The 19,879-nt window shown below is 47.3% G+C and overlaps 1 protein-coding gene across 2 annotated transcripts; it reads left to right on the top strand.

Annotated features, from left to right (window-relative positions):
- Nucleotides 1–3,516: 3,516 nt before the first annotated feature.
- Nucleotides 3,517–17,681, top strand: KLF9 (KLF transcription factor 9). 2 transcript variants are annotated; one of them, XR_011137787.1, is made up of 3 exons: nucleotides 3,517–4,066; nucleotides 11,386–11,889; nucleotides 12,947–13,465. XR_011137787.1 is itself a non-coding variant. In XM_068927465.1 (2 exons), exons 1-2 carry the CDS (start codon nucleotides 3,601–3,603, stop codon nucleotides 17,420–17,422), a joined length of 702 nt encoding a protein of 233 aa, XP_068783566.1. In that variant the 5' UTR covers nucleotides 3,521–3,600; the 3' UTR covers nucleotides 17,423–17,681. The 2 variants fall into 2 exon arrangements, 1 of the variants encoding a protein (XP_068783566.1); XM_068927465.1 differs by lacking the exons at nucleotides 11,386–11,889; nucleotides 12,947–13,465 and adding an exon at nucleotides 17,187–17,681 and having other exon boundaries at nucleotides 3,521–4,066.
- The last annotated feature ends 2,198 nt before the right edge of the window (nucleotides 17,682–19,879 follow it).

The following is a 19,879-nucleotide window of genomic DNA, read 5'->3' as shown; positions in this document are numbered from 1 at the left end:
ATACTTTTGTATGTATCTACAAGGCAGGTATGTATCTAGAGGCACTCCGGTTATACTTCCATTACTGCTTTATAAATAGCGACGTAAATAATTTCAAAGGCAGAGTCTTTCCCCATCATGCTCACTCCGGACACTTGAGAAACAGAAAAAAACAGCAACATACTTCACGTCTCAGTATTTGTGGTTTATGGATGATGGCAAGTTCCTTCCCTTTTTTTTATAGTACTTGATCCAGAAAATCATTTCTTTCTACTCTTGTAGACTGAAAGTCAGTTCACCTTGACAACACGCTATAAGCTCTACATATTTGCCAGAACGGATGGAGGTGACGGACATGTTATTTGGGTAGAGGTGGTAGGTTTTCTAGAATCATTTGAGTTGCATGACAGGAAATACCTTTAACCAACCTTACCTTTGTTTAGTAGTTGTGGCTTATATCAGCAGCAAAGTAGGTAAAAACATTTTACAAGGTAATAAAAGTTCCCTGAGCAGGGAAGCCAAGGAATCCTGGCTTCCTATGGCGTTTGTCTAAAGGGTGAGCTCTTGTCAAGATATCTGAGCGTCTAGCAAAGAGCAAGCTCGTACTGCGTCATCAGTGAAGATACTAAAGAGGTTTTTCTCTTCTCTGCCCATCATCTGTTTTCATTACAATTGAAGGAAGTCCCTATCTTGAGTATGAAATTCACTTGAAACAGGCTGAAGAGCTCAGAGGTGTGAGGGGGACAGAGGTGTACAGAGAGTATGATAAGCTAAATTTTCTTTTTGCAGAAAGCCACCATAAAAAATGAACTGAATAATGCTACTGAATGGCAGAAGTAAAGCTGGGTGGTAACTTTAGTGGCATGCAGAACCTCACAACCAAGAGCAAAGACTAGTCTCCTCCCTGAGTCCTGAAAATCCCCATAAACAACCCTTAATTTGTTTTTGTTACCCGTCAATAACAACTGTCAAACGTTATGACAACTTTAAAGACCAAGATGACCGCGTGACTAGATAGAATGAGACTAGACAGATTGTCAAGTACTCAGTGCAAAGGAGTGCTCTTGGCTCTTATTTCAGTGGATGATGTTTTGACCTTCCAAACAGGTACTACAAAAAAGCATGTACCTAAAGGTACAGAGCTACCTAAAGGTAAACCCTTCCTGCCACCATGCTTTCTTAAGCTCCTCTGCAGTAAGTCCCATTATCAAGTGTTTGAATTTCTCTACGGGGCTTTGAAAGCAGACTGGGTTCCTGTTTTTTGCACTGAATCTGTATTAATCTCCTAAATCTTCAAAATGTTTGCTGATTGCTTGCAGGGCCCAGGAAGGACTTTTTTTTCTGCTATTTTTACCAGACTTGATTTCTGGGGCTAGGGGGTTTTGAAAGTGAGATTTGCAGGAGGGAATTGGAGGCGGGGGGGGGAGTTGGTTTTCTGACTATGAAGCACACAACAGCTAGAAAAAGGATGCGAGATAGGGTGCAAAGGTGCATTGCAGTGTTCCTCAGATACCTGACTTGTGGTTGTGGTTTTCCCTATGCACTTGAGGCTGTAGCAGTTACCAAATCTTTGGTCAGGAAGAACATCTCCCCCAGGATTGTTGAGGTGGTTTAGTTTTTTACAACAGCAGCAGCAGTCCCTTCTGCAAAAAAAAAAAAAAAAAAAGAAAAAAAAGCAATATATCGGCAATAGACTAGAGTCCTCCTACTTTCTCCCAGTGACCCTGTTGTAAATGCAACTTTGATCCTTTACATAGATACGACAAAGGGCGCCAGGGAACGGTCCATGTGCCAGGGGCCTGTTTTCACTTGCTGCTGCACGCGTGGTGCCCGAGCAGCCTCCGCCAGCCGGCTGTCAGGGCAGCGCGCACTGTAGCAGGCTCATTCAAAAAAACGTGTGCCGCCACCGCGTCCTCAAGGTGATACGGAGCTGTCGGTCGAACGACTGTTTGTTCTGGCACAGAGGGATGAGGCTCGGTGGGATTTCTCCAGGCGCGTCGGTGAGCCTTTCTAAAACTCCGTGTATGTGTACGTAGAGAAGTTACTTGTGAAGTAATCTGATGGTGATCTAACCTCGTGATTTCTTGCGGGTGTTGGAGAGAAGGCCTAGCCATTTGCTATCCCGCTTATTTGGTCTTGAACATTGGCATTTCTGTAATACTTGAAGGAAAAGCCGCTGAAGCCGTACCAGTCTTCTCGACTGGACTGCTGGATGAAGTGCAAAGCTCTTAGGTCAGGAAACAACTTTCAGACACTTTAAACGCGGCGAGAGAACCGGGGTTTCGGGGCAATTTGTGTCAGTAGATCACTAGAGGATCTCCGGCAGCCCCAGGCACAGCGGAAACGCGATGTCCTGGAGAGGTTTCGGGGAGCCGGCTGAGCGCCTCGGCGCTCCGCCCGCCCCGGGCCGGGCCGGGCCGGGGGGCCGTTGGGGTGGGGGGCCGTTGGGGTGGGGGCAGGGGCGGGGCGCGGCCGCCGAGCGCGGGCCGGCCCGCCGGGTTTACAAGTGCTGCGCACCCCTCGGCACGCGGCGCCGATTGGCCGAGCCCTTGCCAGTGACATCAGCCGGCTCACTTTTCATTGGCCGGCCCGTTGCTGGGACTGTCGGGCTTCCAGAGAGGCACTTAACCCGCTCGGCGCCGGGCCCCGCGGGGGGCACCTCCGGGTCCTGCCGGCCGTCGCCGCCGCCTTCCGAGCGCGGGCGGGGGCGGGCGGTGCCACGCGAGCCTCGGGGAGGCTGCGGCAGCGGAGCCGTGCGGGGGAGGCGGCCGCCCCTGCCTCGAGCCGCTCGCTCTGCCCCCCCCACGCCATCGCCCCTTTAAGCGGGCGCGGCGGGGCGCCTGGAGTAGCACGCGGCATGGGGAGGGAGCGCGGGGATTGGCCGGGCGGCCGCCCGCTGGACACACCCCCCGTGCAAAAAGGCCCTTCTGAGTGGAAGGGGGAGAAGGTAAACAGAGCCGGCTCGCCCTGCCCGCTGACCAATCGGGGGGGGCGGGAGGGGGGCTCCGAACCTGACGTGATGGGATTCGGCGAAACTGTTACTGAGCAGGAGCACGCGGGCGGCGAGCGCAGCGCCCGGCGCGGGGCGGCCAGCGGCGCGCCCAGCGGCTCCGGCCTCCTCCTCCTCCTCCTCCCCGCCGCCTCCGGCGCTGCACCCGGCCCGGCCGCGCGGCCGGCGCCCGGCGAGGTGGCGCGCCGCGCCTCGGCGCTGCCCTCCGCCCGCTGAGTGCCACCTCTCCCGCCGCCTTTGAGGGGGCGGCGGGCGGGAGAGCTGCGCCGGGTGCTGCTCCCCGGGTGCACTGCTTTTTTTTTTTTTTTTTTTAACTTATTTCCCCCCCCCCCGCGCCGTTTTCTTCGCTGAGCCCCCCCTCCCCCGCTTACCCCCGCCCCTCACCCCCCACCCGAGGTGGTGACAGCGCTGCGAGCCCCGGGGGCGGACCATGGCTTGCGGCCGCCGGCGCGGCGGCGCGGCCGGCCCCGCGGGCGCGCACTGAGGCGCCCCGCGCCGCCCGGGGGCTCGGCGGGGCGCGGCCGGCAGCGCGGAGCGCAGCGCAGAGGAGCGCGGCGGCAGCGGCGGCGGGGGGCGGGGTGGGGGGGGGCCGGCAGCGGCGCGCCCGCACCATGTCGGCCGTCGCCTACATGGACTTCGTGGCCGCGCAGTGCCTGGTGTCCATCTCCAACCGCTCGGCCGTGCCCGAGGCGGCGCGGCTCAAAGTGCCGGGCGAGGGGGAGGTGAGCAAGGAGCTGCGCGACCCGCGCGACGCCTGGAAGGACTACTGCACGCTGGTGACCATCGCCAAGAGCCTGCTGGAGCTGAACAAGTACCGGCCGCTGCCCGCCCCCTCCGTCTGCAGCGACAGCGTGGAGAGCCCCGACGAGGACGTGGGCTCCGACAGCGACGTGACCACGGAGCCGGGCTCCAGCCCGGCGCGCAGCCCGCCGCCCGGGCCGCCCCCGCGCCTCCGCGGCGCCGCCGCCCCCAAGGGCAAGCTGGCGGCCGAGAAGCGGCACAAGTGCCCCTACAGCGGCTGCGGCAAGGTCTACGGCAAGTCCTCCCACCTCAAGGCCCACTACCGGGTGCACACAGGTCAGCGGGGCCGGCGGGAGGGGCCTGTCCTCGGGTGAACCCTGCGCGCCGCGGGTGGTGCAATCCCACTTCTTTTCTCCTTTTTTTTCCCCCCCCCCGGTCTCTCCTCCTCCCGTTTTTCCCCTCCCTCCTTCCCCCGCCTCCCCGCAGCGCCGCCGGGGCCGCGCACGGCGGAGCCGCCCCGGGCTGCGAGCCGGAGCCGCCGCCGCTGCCCGCGCCCGGACCGCCGCGCCGCGCCGCGCCGCCTCCCCAAAACTCCCGCTTCGAGCGGGGCGGCGGCGGCTCGCCCGAGCCGGGTAAACTCCGGGCAGCCGGAGCCGCTGGGGCAGAAGCGGCTGGTTTGGGGAGTTGCTGCGTGACGGCCGGCGCCGGGACGGGCGCTGCCCGCCGCCAAGGCGCTGAGCCCCTGTTGAGTGTTTTCAAGGAAATCCTCGCGCCTTTTGGCAGTATTAAGTCCAGGAAGAACACGGAGGCGGTCCTCCCCCCCCCCCCCCCCCCCCACGATGTAAACGGCCGAGCTTCCTCGGCGCCGGCGTTGTGCCCGCTTGCACTAGTAGAGGTTTTGGCCCGTATTCTAAAAAGAAATCAGTGGCGTGAGGTAAATAAGCCATTGCGCTGTGTGTGCTTCAAAAGGACATGTATTTGCCAGCACTTAACAACTGGTTTTTACCTTTTGAAGCTAGGTTCAATTCTTCAGTTTTGCAGTCCGTGTTCTGGTACCTTTGTTTAAGCTTCGCGTCGTGCCAGGGAGGCTGGATGTCTCAGGAGCCTAGTGATGGCTCAGATGCTGACACATCGGGTGGTCGTGACCGCGAGTGCGTTGCCTCTGTACTGTATCTCATTTCTGGTTTACCTGGAGTGAACTGTTAATCTGAGCAGAGCTCCTCACAGAGGCGAAGGCACGTCTCCCTCGCGCGGATAGATGGGCGCCTTTGGCTTTTGCAGGCATGCTCTCTCAAGCAGCTGAAGGATCAAAGGGGCTTGAGGGGGGAAATTTCAAAAGCACGTACCATGAAAACCTGGGTCACTCCTTACAGACAGTGGAGGAGACTTTCTTCAGAGAGTTGGGTTACTTTGCAAACGATACCGGCAGGTTAGCTTGTGCTCCCTAGATGCGGCACACTTGGCCCAGAGGATTTGGCTCCTGTCCATATGATGTGAGCTTCTGCTCTGCCCAGTTATTCCCTTTTATACCTGTTATCACAGCCCAGCTGAGATGGCATTTTCCACAAGGGCTTCATTCATAAGACTTTGTGCTTTAATACCCGTGTACTTGCCCAAGTGCTTTGGAGGGTGTGGCAAAATGGAAACCTAGTGATTAAAAATATCTGCTGCTGTAATTCTTAGTTCCCCTGGCTCTGCCCAAGAACTAAGAGCACAGTAATTGTAGACTTTTTTTTTTTTTTTAAAAGCCCTTTAGTGCAAGTTGCTGAATAAAAACCATTACATGTCTGAATTGCAATTGGGGTTACAGAGCCAGTACACAAGGCTGCTTAAGAATTGCTCTAAATTAAAGGGTGGTGTATAAGTATGGAGAGGAGGGGGCCAAAGGAAACAAACACTGCCAACCTTTATTTCACATGCTTCACGTCTGTATTGCAGATGAGTGATCTTTTCTGGGTTTTGTATATTATCAGTGATGGTAAGCAGTTAAGTACAAAATGGATATCTCACTGAGAAACATACTGCGAGGCATTGTTTTGGCATTTAGTGCTGTCTGGGTAGGGCATGGCCAAATCTGAACTTTGGCTATGTTCCTATTGCTCTGGCTTGCCTTTTCCTCTAGCTCTATTTGCATTTCAGAGGAGACCTGGAGCTGGCTGGCTACCTATGCGCTGCTGTCCCTGCTGGCAGGTTTCTTGTATGCTTAGCTCAAGAGGACTCAAGATGAGGAGGCTTACTGAATGTACTGAGCTCTGTGGTTAGATAGTTAGGAGTGTCTCCCTGAGCCAGGAAAGGTGGTGGTCAGTGATGACCCTTAACTACCCTCAAGGGCTACTCCGGGGATTATTGTATTATCAACTCAAAGATTTCAGCTTTAATGCTGTTTTGGAGGCTGGATATAACTGATATCTTGCAGAATTTTGGCTCACAAGTGACAAAGAAAACGCATTAGTATCATTTCCATGTAGTACGCAATGCTCAGATATCTACCCTGATACGGAGGCTGAAATAGGCATCATTTGGGTGTTGAGATGCAAATAAATATACCAGATAATCCACACTGTTTTGCTGTAAGCAGTGTTGTCGTAAGTGTCTTCTGAAGTGGCATGAGGTTTACAGCGTGCCACCCACAAGTGGGTGGCCTTAACTCCCAAGTGTTAAATGTTTAACTCGGATACGCTAATGTACCTTCACTGTAGTTGTGTAATTAAAAGCACCACAAATATCCGAAGTAATAAACGTTCAGAGCTTTCTAATGTGAGCGGAGTTAATTGTAGATAACTGAAATGCTAAATGATACTGCTAACGCTAATTATTTTTATAAATGGTAGAACAATTCCATAGCAACAGCGGGATACGATTGGACCACCAGAGTTATTCATAACAACATGTTACAGAGACCATTAAACTCCTCAGTGTATTTCCTTCTATTTTTGTAATCATTTCACTCTCATATTTCTGAGCCTTTTGAACACTTTCCATCTACTTTCCATTTTTTAGTCTGAGATGATTTTCCAGGCCATCAACTTGGTTTTTTGCTACTTGTAGCCTTTAGTTTAAGTAAGATACATAGCCACTAACAGAAACTTCCTGCTCTTAAATTTATAATATTTACCTCCATTCTCTCGATCTTGGAAAATGACCTCCAAATTTCTGTTCACACCCATGATCTTCCTTGTACCAACATCCCTTTTCACTAATGGATGCTAGCTAGTCAAGTTAGAAAGCTCTGAATATGGATTTGTGCTGTGTGCTGTTGAGAGGTCTAAACATTCATTCATCTTTTCTCATGTAATGGAAAGTGAGACATGAAATGACAGATAAAGTTATAAGAACAAAGACTTGTTGTTGTAAGGTTAAAGGTCTGTATCTTATTAGTAATTCCCTCAACCTGTTGGTTCAAAGGCATCCTGTATTTCAGAGACTAAAAATACCTGTGATAACTATTAGTTTCATGAAGTTTGGGCCTTTGAGTTTAGTTCAGTTTCCAGAAGACCTCTGTTACACATCCATCCCAAATTGTCTTCTATGGTGATCTTAGTGAAAAAGTCAATTGATGATACTTGCAAAAGTCTGTGATACAAGGGCAAGCCTATCACTAAAACTAAAGTATGGCCTATCTCATCTCCACTACCCAAAAATAACTTGGAAGGTGTTATATAAATTCTGATCTCCTGGACAGGAACACTATTACAGGTAAGACTGTTCCATGTGGACTGTTTCCAGTAGCATCTCTGAGGTGCAAGGTAGAAGATATAAGGTGGCGTTATCCCAGAGAGCTCACAAGCCAAAAGCTGTTTGTCTGGAGGGCAGGTAGAGGATGTGATATACAAAGTGACCTTATCTTCACAGAGAGTATTTTGAGAATAGGACATGTAAATTCAAAACTAAATTTTGGAAGGGGCAGGAAGGATTACAAGAGTGATCTGTCTGCAGGAGAGTCTTCAGTATTGAGGTGGCATGGGCAAGCCTTGCAGACTTGAAAAGCCTTCTGAGCATAGGAAAAGACGCAGACACCCAGGCAAGATGTGGACAAGACCAGAGCCATAGAAGCAATGCAGAGGTCAGGAGAAAGCAAGAGACAGTGCAGAACAAAAAGATAGGTACGGGCAGATATGCAGAAGGTTGCCTTGAAAGTACAAAGCCTTCTAGCCTTCTTCAAATAAATTATTTGGGGGGTTTGAGAAGGCCAGTGATATGGTTATTACCTTAAAAAAAAAAAAAAATTAAAAAGGAAAGGAAGACTTAATACAGAAGGATATGCAGGCCAGAGGATTCCCAGGGAAAGAGAAGACAGATAAGAGTAAATAAGGAATCTCAGTCAGAGACCTGCGCAAGGAAGGCTGAGCAAAGGGCAAAATACCAAAAGAAAGATCGGAAAGGACAGTAGGAGAAACTAAATTACGGAGTATATATGTGATAAGAAGGTGTGAAGGGAAACCAATTAAAGGGTGTATGGCAGCTGAGTAGATCCTCCTGGCTAGGAAAAAGCAATAAAGAAGGTGCCATGAAGCTGACTTCTGTGATGCCTCTTACAGAACCTGTAGAAGTTTACTTGCCTGGGAAAATGAATCCCAGACGCTTCCCAGAATTAGTGCAAAGTTTTGTGGGAAGTCCATGTCTACATCAGGTACTCTTCAGAGGTTGGACATTTAAAAAAAAAAAAAAAAAAAAAAAGCTGTTGTGTACAAAGTTCTCCATCCTTAGCCAGGCTTTGCAGTCACCTATGTCATCTTGTAAATCAGATGGAAACAACGCAAAGAGTTTTCTAACATTAGGTGCTGCATACACCCTTAAACTCGTCTGATGTTTTGTTCCAACTGATAGTCAGTAGTAGGCTGTGGGTAGAGGCATGGATCCGTGGATCGCCGTTTTGCAAAGTGAAGCTGAGCCTTTTTGTTAAAAAGGAGAGAGAAACACTGCAGCTGATGAGTGCGGCAATCTAGATATCACAGCATCAGGCCAGGCCCCATATCAGTTCAGTGTGGTTTTGACTGAGCTGCTTTGTCATTTGTGTTCTAGATAATCGCTAGCTTGACAGACTGTACAGATGCTGATATACTGACAATCCTCTGCTTGCCTGGAGCTTTTTGGGGGTATTTTATGGGAGCATAATCTGAAATTTAGCATTTTAAGCCCCTCTTATCCAGCTCACGCGACATCACATTGCCACTTCCTTTACAAAAAGACCAAAGGGCAGAGTGGACCCAGCAGGATATTTTTGCTGAAACGAGAGCTCCATCTGCAACCCCTGTTCCCAAGAATTTACAGAAATGTATAAATCCCTGGAGTGCTAATAGGTATGTTTCCAGGTCTGGCAGAAACATGATCATATTACCTGGAAGCCTTGCTAGCTGAGCAAGGCAGGCAAAGATCATAAAATTCAGTGTTGCCCATCTTCCAGTTGTAGGGTTTTCCAGTTAAACAAGAGTACACTTCACAGTGGGAAAACACCCCAGAAAAGTTTACATGGGTTGTATTAGTGCAGTCAGTGTTAAGGAAGTGCGCATGTAGGAGGGAAGCAATGAGCATGCATCAGCCATACAAATGTGGCTCCTGTTGCCGGATGGATTATTGAAAATGCAACTCTAGTGTGTTCCTGCACACTGTTGTGCTGTGGTATTGAAGACCATGGTGGTAGGTGTCACCTGCCTTTTTTTTTTTTTTTTTAAGTTTGCCTGTCTTGCACTCCTAGCTGCTAGAATCAGTGTGGGAACAACCATTCCCCTTCATTAACTGCAGTACTGTTCTGTGCCGCGCTGTCATTCGTTGCCTCACAGTGCTGCCAAACCTGCAGCTAGAAGAGTAGGGAGAAACCAAGCTGAGATTAAAAGGCCAGGCTCTGAGGTGGTGATAGTAAAGCACGTTCCAAATAATGTCTTTTTGTGATAATGTAGTTCATCGTGTAGATGCAAGCTGCGTTGACTACGAAGAGCCTGAGAACACTGTATGAATACCTTAAAGTTGAAAGAAATATGTTGAAATATTGGGTAATGAATTCATAGTAAAATAATGAAAATGGTATTATCTTTCTGAATACACAAAAAAAAATGAGACCAGTGCTGTAACTTGGTTCAGTCAAAGATGGACAGAAGCATTAAATACAGTAGCCATATGCGTTTCTGGCCTCGAGCATTAAGCTTGACTGTACATGAGCAATTTGATGAGATCACCACCACTCAGCTTCCCTCACACATGTCTTCAGAGAACAAAAGAACATATTGCAGTGCGGACAACACTTGCTCTCAGAAACTGAGCTTAGCCTGCTGCCCACCCAGCTGTGGTAGGCCCTAAGGACATGTTGACAGTGGATACTTTGGGCCAGCCCCACCAACATGGGGGTTGCAGCACCTATCGCTGCAGAGCCGACTCACCCAGCAGAGTCCAGAGAAAGGCCTTCAGCCAAGCACCTCAAAGAGGGAGCCCCAGGTGTGTACAGGGCTGTCTGTGTTATTGCGTCGTCCATAGTTCAGTGCCTGACTCCTGACTGGAGAAAGATGCTCCTTTCTAGGATGCCTAGGCATGAACCTTCTTCCGAAGCAAAGAGCCTGTGCCAAGTCATTCCTTTTTGCACTAGAGGGCAAAAAGTCCATAACACCATTGTACCGAGCAGCTCAGTAGTTGGAGAATGCTACTAGCAGTCGAACACCTGTTTTTCAAGTCTCTGCTATGTGGGGTTTGGAGAGGGCCCCCTCTGACTGGAACAAGTTTCCACCCCTTCCCCTGTTGAAGCAGCTCCCCTTTAACAAGCATTTAATTATTTAGACAGAGCAGGAACCTAAATCTAGTACTAGCTCCTCGATCACAGGTAAGTACCCTAAGCACGAGACTGTGAGTTGATCTCTCTCTGTTGCTCGATTAATTTTTCAATATTACTGTAAAATGAAGGCAGTTCAAACAGAGAAGAAATAGGCAAGGAGAAGAGGTAGAAACTTACTCCGGAGTACCCAGGAGTTTATTGCTGAGGATATTCCTCTTGGCTATGAAAAGTGTGGACTTCACTCTGTGGTGGGATTTAAAAAGAGGTCTTTCATTTCCTGGGTAGCTTCCCTGACTGATGGATACCAGGGGGCCCGATCCACCAAAGAAAGCCTTTTCTAAGGCAAACAAGGAGGAATCTAGTCCCGTAGAGAAGTTCCAAGGATATACCTTGCATGCGATACCGCATCAGATGCGGGTAACAGCAAAACTGAGTCTCACAGGACTTTTGGCATGAGCTAGGACTTTTCAGCAGCTCAGCAGAGCTGGATTTTAGCACGTGCCTTTGCATCTGGTCTTTTGAAAGAAGCTGAAACACCTGCACGTGTAAGCAGCTGTTGAGCGGTGGTTTTGAGAATGTCGGAGCAGTGTAAATACTTGCTGAAGGCAGCTTTTTAACACCTCAGTCATCCCATTTAGGATGTTTAGTCCTGAGTGCTGGTGGAAGAAACCTCTTCATGCAAATTATCCATCCATTGCCTATGCTGTAGTCAGTCGCCTGTCCCTGATTAGGGGTCTGTTTGGTCTATTGCCAGACTAACTGGTCTGGGTTTAAGTCTTCTAGAAATCTTTGTTTTATACAAATAGTACGTACATGCTCAGCACTGGTCTTCTCACCAGTATCTGTAGCTTTGTGGTTGCATGTGTTTTAATGATCTAATTTTGGAAAATCACAGGAGAGGAAGAAGGCTGCTTGAAAGGCCTCCCGTCATCTGCCCAGAAGTGGATGTATAGATGCACGCGGGATTCATCTCATCAAAATGGCTTGAATTTTCACTGAGCGTCCACATGCAGTGTCCCACAGGAAATGACTCACACAGGGGGTGTGGGGGAAACAGAACACTGGAGGAAAGTAAAGAGACCTGAGATAACAGCTAGCTATTCTGAGGCAGGGAAGAAAGCCTGTCTCTCTTTTTTTTTTTTTGGCCCCTCCTGCGTTAAGCTGGACCACGTTCATGGCATCTACAGAACCTGTGATACTTCAGGAGATGCTGAGACACTCAAGAGTGGTGGCTGAAGGGGGGGGGGGGGGGGTCATAGGATGAAAAAAAGGTTTATCATGGTCCGGGCTAAGCCAAGGATTGTAGTTCAGGACCAGATCTTCCCAGGATACAAAAATGTCTTTGGACAGTTGAAGCTGCAGCAGCCACGGAGGTTCAGGAGGATCTTAGAAGACAAAGGTATGTTAGTTTCTCTTATTTGAACCATGCAGAGTTGATTCTCCATGTTGCAGCCGTGGGATTGCTGTTCCCGCTAACCCCCCAGCTTCCTGCAAACACCAGTCCTGTTCTAAGTAATTTTGCTCTTGCCCAATGACAAAAGATTTTCAGCATGAGAAAAACTCTGTGTTTTCCCATCTTCCTTTTTGCCATCAGCTCACTCAGATTTCTGACAGAGGGACTGGCCCTGCTGTTGTCCCTAGGTCATGGCTAGCTATGCCATGTCATGTGGCCAGACACAGAGTGGAAGTCAAGCACAGACATCACATCCTGGAAGTTGGACTCAAACCATTCTTCAGTTTTGATATACAATATAGTTGCTATTATGCCTCCCAGTCCCACCATGTACCTGGTGGTCTTTCTGTTGGTGCGTATGTTACTCAAGGATTCTATGTAGCTGACCATTCAGTGCAGCTCTAAGTACATTCCACTTGACTTTCTAGTTGATGTATAAAGCACTGTCACTAGCATTATCTGGTAGCAAACTGCGTTAGCTAGCATAGACCCGGGACTCCAGAATCATGGCTGTGTCCAACTTTTGCTTTGTTTTTCTGGGTGGCAGAAGCAGAAGTCTAGAAAGCTGTTCATCTTGGCCAGACTTCCACCCACATTCTATGAACGTCTTCTGTAAAGTCAGCGCTCCAACAATTTTAGTAATTCATTTAATATTTCATTCCCTCACAGGAGCTCACTTTGTTCCAGTCGTAGATCATGTCCTGTTTTAAGCCAAGAGAGTAGCCCAGGAGTATGATTGTCAACTTTGTCTTCAGCTTTTTCAAACATCACTTTTTTTCTCCCCCACCACCTTTGGAGAAAAACTCAGTCCAGAATTTGTCTGCCAGTTACTCGTCTGAATTAAGTCATCTCTGTTAAAACCACTGACCTACAGCTCCCAACCGCAGTCACCCACATCAAAGGCAGTGCTTTGTAGTGAGAAAACAGATGATGAATCAGGATACTCGGTGCTACCTGTATTATTAATAAGTCAACTAATGCCCGTTTTATCTTCTTTTTTCAGAAACTCTTGCTGCACCAAGACACCACAGCATGGAAAATCTGCAGTGTCTCAGAGTAGGGCAAAACTAAATCTAGTTAGAAGAAAATGGAAGGTTACCTGATTTGGGTCATGCAAAGCAGCTTGGATACAGCATTTAAACTCGCAGAGAAAGAGGAAACTAACCATTTGAAAGAGAGGGTGAGGAGAAGGAACAGGATGAAGATCAACTGGAGCAAGAGAACAGACTGAAAGGCAATGACATGTACATCCATATGAGATTTAAAGCAAGCTGGGGCTGCAGGAGCAAAAGTTCTTCAGACTCCAGGGAGGACCTATGAAGAGGCAAAGTCAGTTCCCCTGTTCCAGCAAATACTGCTTTCCCCGACTCCATCCCTGGAGGCAAACAGGACAAAGAACAGGAGTTCTGCAGACACACCTGCTCCAATAACCTGTAAAGCAACTTCTGTGTCATTTGTGACCTCTGTAGTTACTTCTGTAAGCTGTCCTGGATATGTTTTGAATAAAATTATTTATATCTTATCTCTTGTGATCAGACTGCTGTTGCACCTAATTTTAAGTTATTGTTGATGCATCATCTTTGGCTGTTCCTTCATCACTTGATTAAAATCCAAGCTAAGGCATCCCTTAAAACATAAGAAGTGCACTGCCACCAAAGAAAACGGTATTTAATAGCACTCAGTTTCAGTGTTTCATTCTGCCTCTTTCAAGCCCTAGTGCTACTAATCCTAAAAATAAAGAGGGGAAAAGCATATGAAAAAATATATGACTGACTTGTTCATGGCACAGAAATCAATAGCACTAGATGGAGGCAGCACCAGCACATATTGCAGCTTTTTGCACTGTTGCCTGTCCAGTTGCATAGGAGTCACAGCATACCTCAAGACTTGTTTACTCTGTAGACTCTTGCACAAACACCTCTCTGGTGCTTTAAAAAACAGTGTTGAATATAACCAGCAAATACGGTGTCCGTCTTTGCGAGTGCACAGTCATCACATGTCAACAGACATCTCTACTTTGCTTTAAAAGCCTTCTAAATGCACACTGCACCGCTGCTCTGCATCTATGAAGTCAGTCACTGAACCGCTATCTCTCTGGGCTTGTGTAATTGGTTATGGCTTTGTAACCAAGGGGAGCAGTAGATTTCCAGGCTCAGAGAAAATCACTGAGGGCCTGGAAGTTTCCCTCCCCCTCGTCTCTCTGCTCTTGAAAAGTCTAGGGTTTTAACACTTTCCCGTAGCACGGATTATGCCTGGCCTACTTTTATATACGCGTCTCTAAAGTGGTGGTGACAATCTCCTAAAGCTCATAGTGCCAAGGTGGTGAAATCATTTTCTGTAACTGTACTTTAGGACTTGGCTGTAGGTGGCTTGTGATGGTTTCCAGTTGTAGTTCTCATGTATTTCAGGAAGTGCAAATGTTCTTTTAGAGATCTTTTAGATCTTTTTTTGATCTTTTAGAGATCTCTGCCATGTTTGCCACTCTGAGCACATAGGCACCTCTTCCACTTATGGGGGGGGGGGGTATACCCGCCCCATGTAAGGCTCTCTGTGGCCTTCACAACTCCACCTGTGAAGTTTTTTCTCTCAGTTCCCTGGTCAACAATGCTCTTATCGAGGTGCTGTGGTACTCCAAGCTTATCCGAGGAGTCTTGAGCAAGCGCTGCCTTTTCCTGTAGCCCTGTCGTTACGTTACAGCTAAAACGTTTTCCTTGTCACGTGAAATGGTTATGCAGGGGAATGGTGGTGGAAGCCACGCCGCTCCCATTGCATTTCAGAAGGAATTCCAGAACCAGGCTCCATTTTTTGTCTTGCTTCCTACAAGTACTGAAAAAGTAGGCTGGTTTCTCCTGGGCTGTATGCGGTCAGATTCAAAACATCTGCTTTTAGGCACCCAGTTTGGATATTATGGTACCTAGAAGGAAGACACTGACCCCAAAGACAGTGATCCTGGTTGTTTAGCCTAGGTACCTATCTCTAATAGAATTAGGCCCCTTTGCTGGTAGAAGAGTTGTCAGGTAGGTGATAAGAATTGTTGCCTCTGGGGAAGGGGCAAGGATTCCTGAACTTCCTCCACTGCTCTGGAGCGTAGGTGCCGACACAGGGCCATATAGCAAGTGCCTTCACATATGTAGGATTTATAGTATTTCTCTCACCTTCCCTGGGGATCTAGAAAGCTTTCTGCACCTCCTTCTGATGGCTGCCGCAAGAAGCTGTGACAGAAACCATGAGATAGGTAGTAAAACAGCAGTGCAAGTGAAATGCTTGACCTGAATGCCATGTGCAGACATCAGGCAGGGCAAAGCCAGAAGAGACCAGTAGCTGTGTGTGGTTGCGCACACCTCCCCGTGCTGCTCTGCATTGTAGCTGTGATCATGGCTTTCTCACAGGTGTAAGCAAACGTATGGTTTTAATTATTTTCCTCTCTATAGGCAGTGGTTATTCAGAAAGGCTTCCAGCCATGTCCAGAAACGTACAGCAGGAAGCCATGAAACCCGTGAAAAAAACACAGGTCAGAATGGCTCGCAGGGATGTATCCTTGATGCTCTGGGTTAGCGCACCAGGCTAAGCTGGCGTTTTGCTGCTTCTGCTTTCTTCTCTGACCAATCTTGGTGTGAGATGAGGAAAGAAAATGCATAGGAAGCAGGCTATGCTGTGGCTGGCCTAAGAGGCTGCTGTAACACGCGCAGTCTACTCACCTCACTAAAACTACCGAATGCCCGTCAGTCTGGGACACCCTAGTTTGCCTGTCAAATAACACCATATAATTAGAAGCCTAAACCATTAAAACAACTACATTATTTAAGAGTCTTTCATGAGCACTTTCAGTGCTCATTGTGTGGCTGAATCTCAGCTTGTCTAGTTCATCATCTTCCTCTTTGATGTTACATCCTTTGGATGCCATCAGTCATTCCCCTTCTCCCACCGCCCCCATTCCTCCCTAAAGCTCTGCAATACTTTCCATTCCCAGTTGTCCTGGCTTCTGGGCTATTCATTGCTCAAGTCTTTAGTCTAGTTTTACGTCTTTCGTCTCTGCTGTTGTGTCTGGGGAGTATTCCAAGGCATACTTTCTTGTAAATGACTCCCTTTTTTGCGATCTGTAAATGTAAAGTGAGCTTGTGTGTTGTGCCAAACTTCACAGTATCAAGAAATACTGGAGCTGAATTTCTCTCCAACTCTTCCAAGTTGGAAAAACTCCTAAGATAGTTTCTGTATTTCACGGTTGACTATAAATAGCTGTCAAATAGCTGTCATTTATATTCCCTTCAGGAGATTCTTAAGAAAGGGAATTAAGGCATCAAAATGCACTGGTACATGGTGTCTGTGACTGAAAGCTTTCATGCAAAGTTAAACTTTTCATTTCCTTCTGTGGCATGTAATTGAGTCAGTTTTGCAGATGAGGAAGCAAGGGGTCTGTGACTTTATGCAAGACCCGTGCAACGTGCAAAGGTGAACCGGAGGGATCTGGGGTGCTGGAGAAATTGTAGTGAGTACTGTTCACTCCAGACATCCTGTTTTTTAATACAAATGTGTGCGGTGTATTGTAGGTTAAGGTGGTTGGTCTGTTTTTTTTACCACCATAGCAAACATTTATATTGACAGAGCTGTGAATAGTGAGATAAATTTCTTGCCCTCAAATTAGCTATCTAAGAGATGGAGGGGAGTCATTTATTTTCTGGAGCAGCATGGATTTCTGTGGGAAGGGACAGGAACATTGAGGCGAGCATAGGCCTTCTCTCTATTTTAGCCCTTGGGCTGTGCAGTACTCCCCTTTAAATCCCCACTCAGTTCTTCCCAGACTGGACTTAGGTGTCCTAGGTGAGAGATTTTTTTGACTTCTTTTCTAACGGTTACAGATGATTTTATTCAGCAGAATGGAAGTGTTAGAGGAGTAATAGTGGTGTTCCTTTCTCAAGCCTCCGTAGGGAGCTCAGCATAAAAAACGTCCAGGAATAGGCAGAGCTCATCTGTTATTATGACAGCATTTGGGGTCATGTAAGGTTCTGCACGACAGTGTGAGTTTCATGCAGTTGGAGGGGGTTTTGGCTCCTGCTAGAGGTGAGACTGAAACCTGATGAAGTGAGTGATCAACAGCTCCACAGACACTGGCACCATGGCAAGAAACCAAGGCATCTTTTCTGCTCAGCAGTGTGTTCCCTGGCTTCTCAGCTGCCCTGGTGCAGCAGAGTTTGTACCTGTTCTTGCCCTTCCCCTAAACTTCTTGTTGCCCTTTCCTCCCTCAGGCGAGCGACCGTTCCCCTGCACGTGGCCCGACTGCCTTAAAAAGTTCTCTCGCTCCGACGAGCTCACCCGGCACTACCGAACCCACACCGGTGAGAAACAGTTTCGGTGCCCCCTCTGCGAGAAGCGGTTCATGCGGAGCGACCACCTGACGAAGCACGCCCGGCGCCACACCGAGTTTCACCCCAGCATGATCAAGAGATCCAAAAGGTCCAGCTCCAGCTCCAGCTCCTTGTGAAGGCAGAGCTGGCCCGGGGAGGGAAGTGGGGGGAAGCGAGCCGTGGTGAACAGTGAGGAAGTGGTGAACAGTGCAAGAGCAGCCTGCTGCACTGCCGCTCGCAGTCCCTACTCGCAGTTTGAAAGCACATGTAGCCGAAGTTCAAGAAACAAGTACTCTGTGCCCCCCTCGCCACCCTTCGCTGAGAACCACAGTCTTAAACAAGTGAATTGCAGAGTGCAAGGTGAGGGAAGGGATGGCGATCAGACTAGGCAATTACTTTCTTTTGTAATTTAAAGCATTGACACTGGTGTATATATGTCTGACTGGATGGTTTGGCCTGTGACACCACAGTAGCGTGATTCCAAGGTCTTTGTGATTGCTGTGTCATGAACCTGTTTTGTTGAACAATGTAATGCTGCTTGTATTTAAAATTTGTTGAGTAAAACCACTTTCCAAGTCTCTTAAGTAATTCTCAAGTAAAAACTCCATAGCACATTTTAGAAGAGGGTTTACGTCTCTCAGAATGATCCTTCATTTAAAAAGACTGTTCAGAGAAACATTGCATCTGCTACTAATAGCATCTGATTGACATAAAGAAATAAGGTGAATTTATACTCAAGTGAGTTTATACCCACTAAAGTGAATGGGTCTTTTTAATTTTTCTTTGTATTAACTATACTTTGGAATATAAGCTGCACTTTTTTCCAGTAAAAATGTGTGTAATTCAAGCGGATACGTAAAGCAAAAAAACCCACAACAGCTCAGTCATTCGCTGACAGTATGTAGATTGAGCTCTATTACTCACTTACCTGGAAAAAGTACAAGTCGGCCTACATAATGTGGTAGGGTTATGAGGGCAGAAACATACGTCTCTCAATTGATCCTATACTTTCATTTGACAATAAATACCGTACTGTACTAGAGAAATGCCACTAACAGTGCTTTATTCTGCTGTGTTTTGTTTAAATGGATGCATAACAGCAGCTACCATCTTTATAAACTGCTGCTTTTTTAAAGGTTTTTTCTCTTCATACACTTGCCTTAAAGATTTATTCTCTTCATACACTTGCCTAACTCCTGCAAAATCCAATGGGAGTTGTGTGTGCTTATGGAGAGAGTAGACCTTTCCTTAAGAGCACTCTGCTAACGGAAACAGCTAAAATTATTGCAAAGAGCACTTTGAAAGGGCTCCTATATATCTCTTTATAGCTGTTTCCGTACAGTATGGGGGAAAAGAGTGAGCTAGTTGGAAATACAACACAGAAGGTGTGTCATAATATTTCTTATGACATGAGCTTCCCTAGGTACTTTGGATGGTACCTGTGTTATGTGTGACACGTCAAATACTGATAAAAGGCAATATTGCATTTATTTTAAAGCTATGTTTTGTTCTTTAAGAGGAGCAAAATCATAACTGAAGGAAAACTTTAAATCATTGTCATTATCTGAGTATTTCATCTTTGTTTATGTTAAAAGCATGAACTGTAAGAGGTTATCAGTGACTTTTCCCTCCCCGACTATTTATAGGGGGAGAATTATGTTTACACATTTTTCTTTTCAGAAACATTCTTCTTCTGTTCTGTTTTTACCCCTTCCTCAAGAAGAGGAAGGGGAGGTGCAGCCCTACTATGGAGGCTTAGGGCCAAATTCATCTCGGGAGTAATCACCCTGAAATCCGAAGTGTTTCCGCTACGGATGAATTTAGGTCATCTTGTAAAATTTTGTACATAAAAATCTTGTTAGTACACCTGCAATTACAGTATCTTATTGTTTTACCTGATAAAAAGCTTGCTTCCTAGAGACAAACAAAAAAAAAATCAACTCAGAGAGTAGAGTATTTTCTTCTACAGTTGTATATGGCTTTCAGCATTAGAAATCAGTTTGCATATAGTGTTTTTACCTGTGTAGTTCATGATAAATTCCGTCTATGTGAAGAGAACTGCTTTTAAGGCATTAGGGATATTGAGCAGTCTGTGGATTAAAAAGGGATGTGTTTTCTTCAGTGAAGACATCAGGAAACCAAGCACACTTTCTACCTCCGTTTCAGCTTTTTGAAACATTTATTTTAGAAACCAAACTTTAATTTCTGGTGTCCAAATTGAGTTGCAGGGACATATGTTCTTCCTAATAAAAAATAGGTAGCCTCAGTATTTCTATTGAGCTAGAAATACATAGAGATTGTTCTGCTTACCAGTACTGTTAATGCTACCTTGTTGAGTGGGGTCAGGGCCACATGCAATCCAGTGAGATTCAAAGGAGCATTCCCCTTCATCTTCATTTTTCTCTATGAAGATCACACAAACTTGAGAGTCAGTTCTACAGTCTGTATTGCTGCCATTTTGTAGGACAAATGCAGTACTTGGAAAATTAAGGCCTGATCCTTTGAAATATAAGACTCTCTCACATCCTATCAGCTACAACAGGGAGCTACAGCTGATAAGCACCTCTTAAATCAATATGTAAATGTTTTGGTCA

The sequence above is a fragment of the Struthio camelus genome, chromosome Z (genome assembly GCF_040807025.1).
Source record: "Struthio camelus isolate bStrCam1 chromosome Z, bStrCam1.hap1, whole genome shotgun sequence".
Lineage (NCBI taxonomy): Eukaryota > Metazoa > Chordata > Aves > Struthioniformes > Struthionidae > Struthio > Struthio camelus.
The sequence above is the reverse complement of the archived record's forward strand: the minus strand, read 5'-3'. Positions and strand labels throughout refer to the sequence as shown.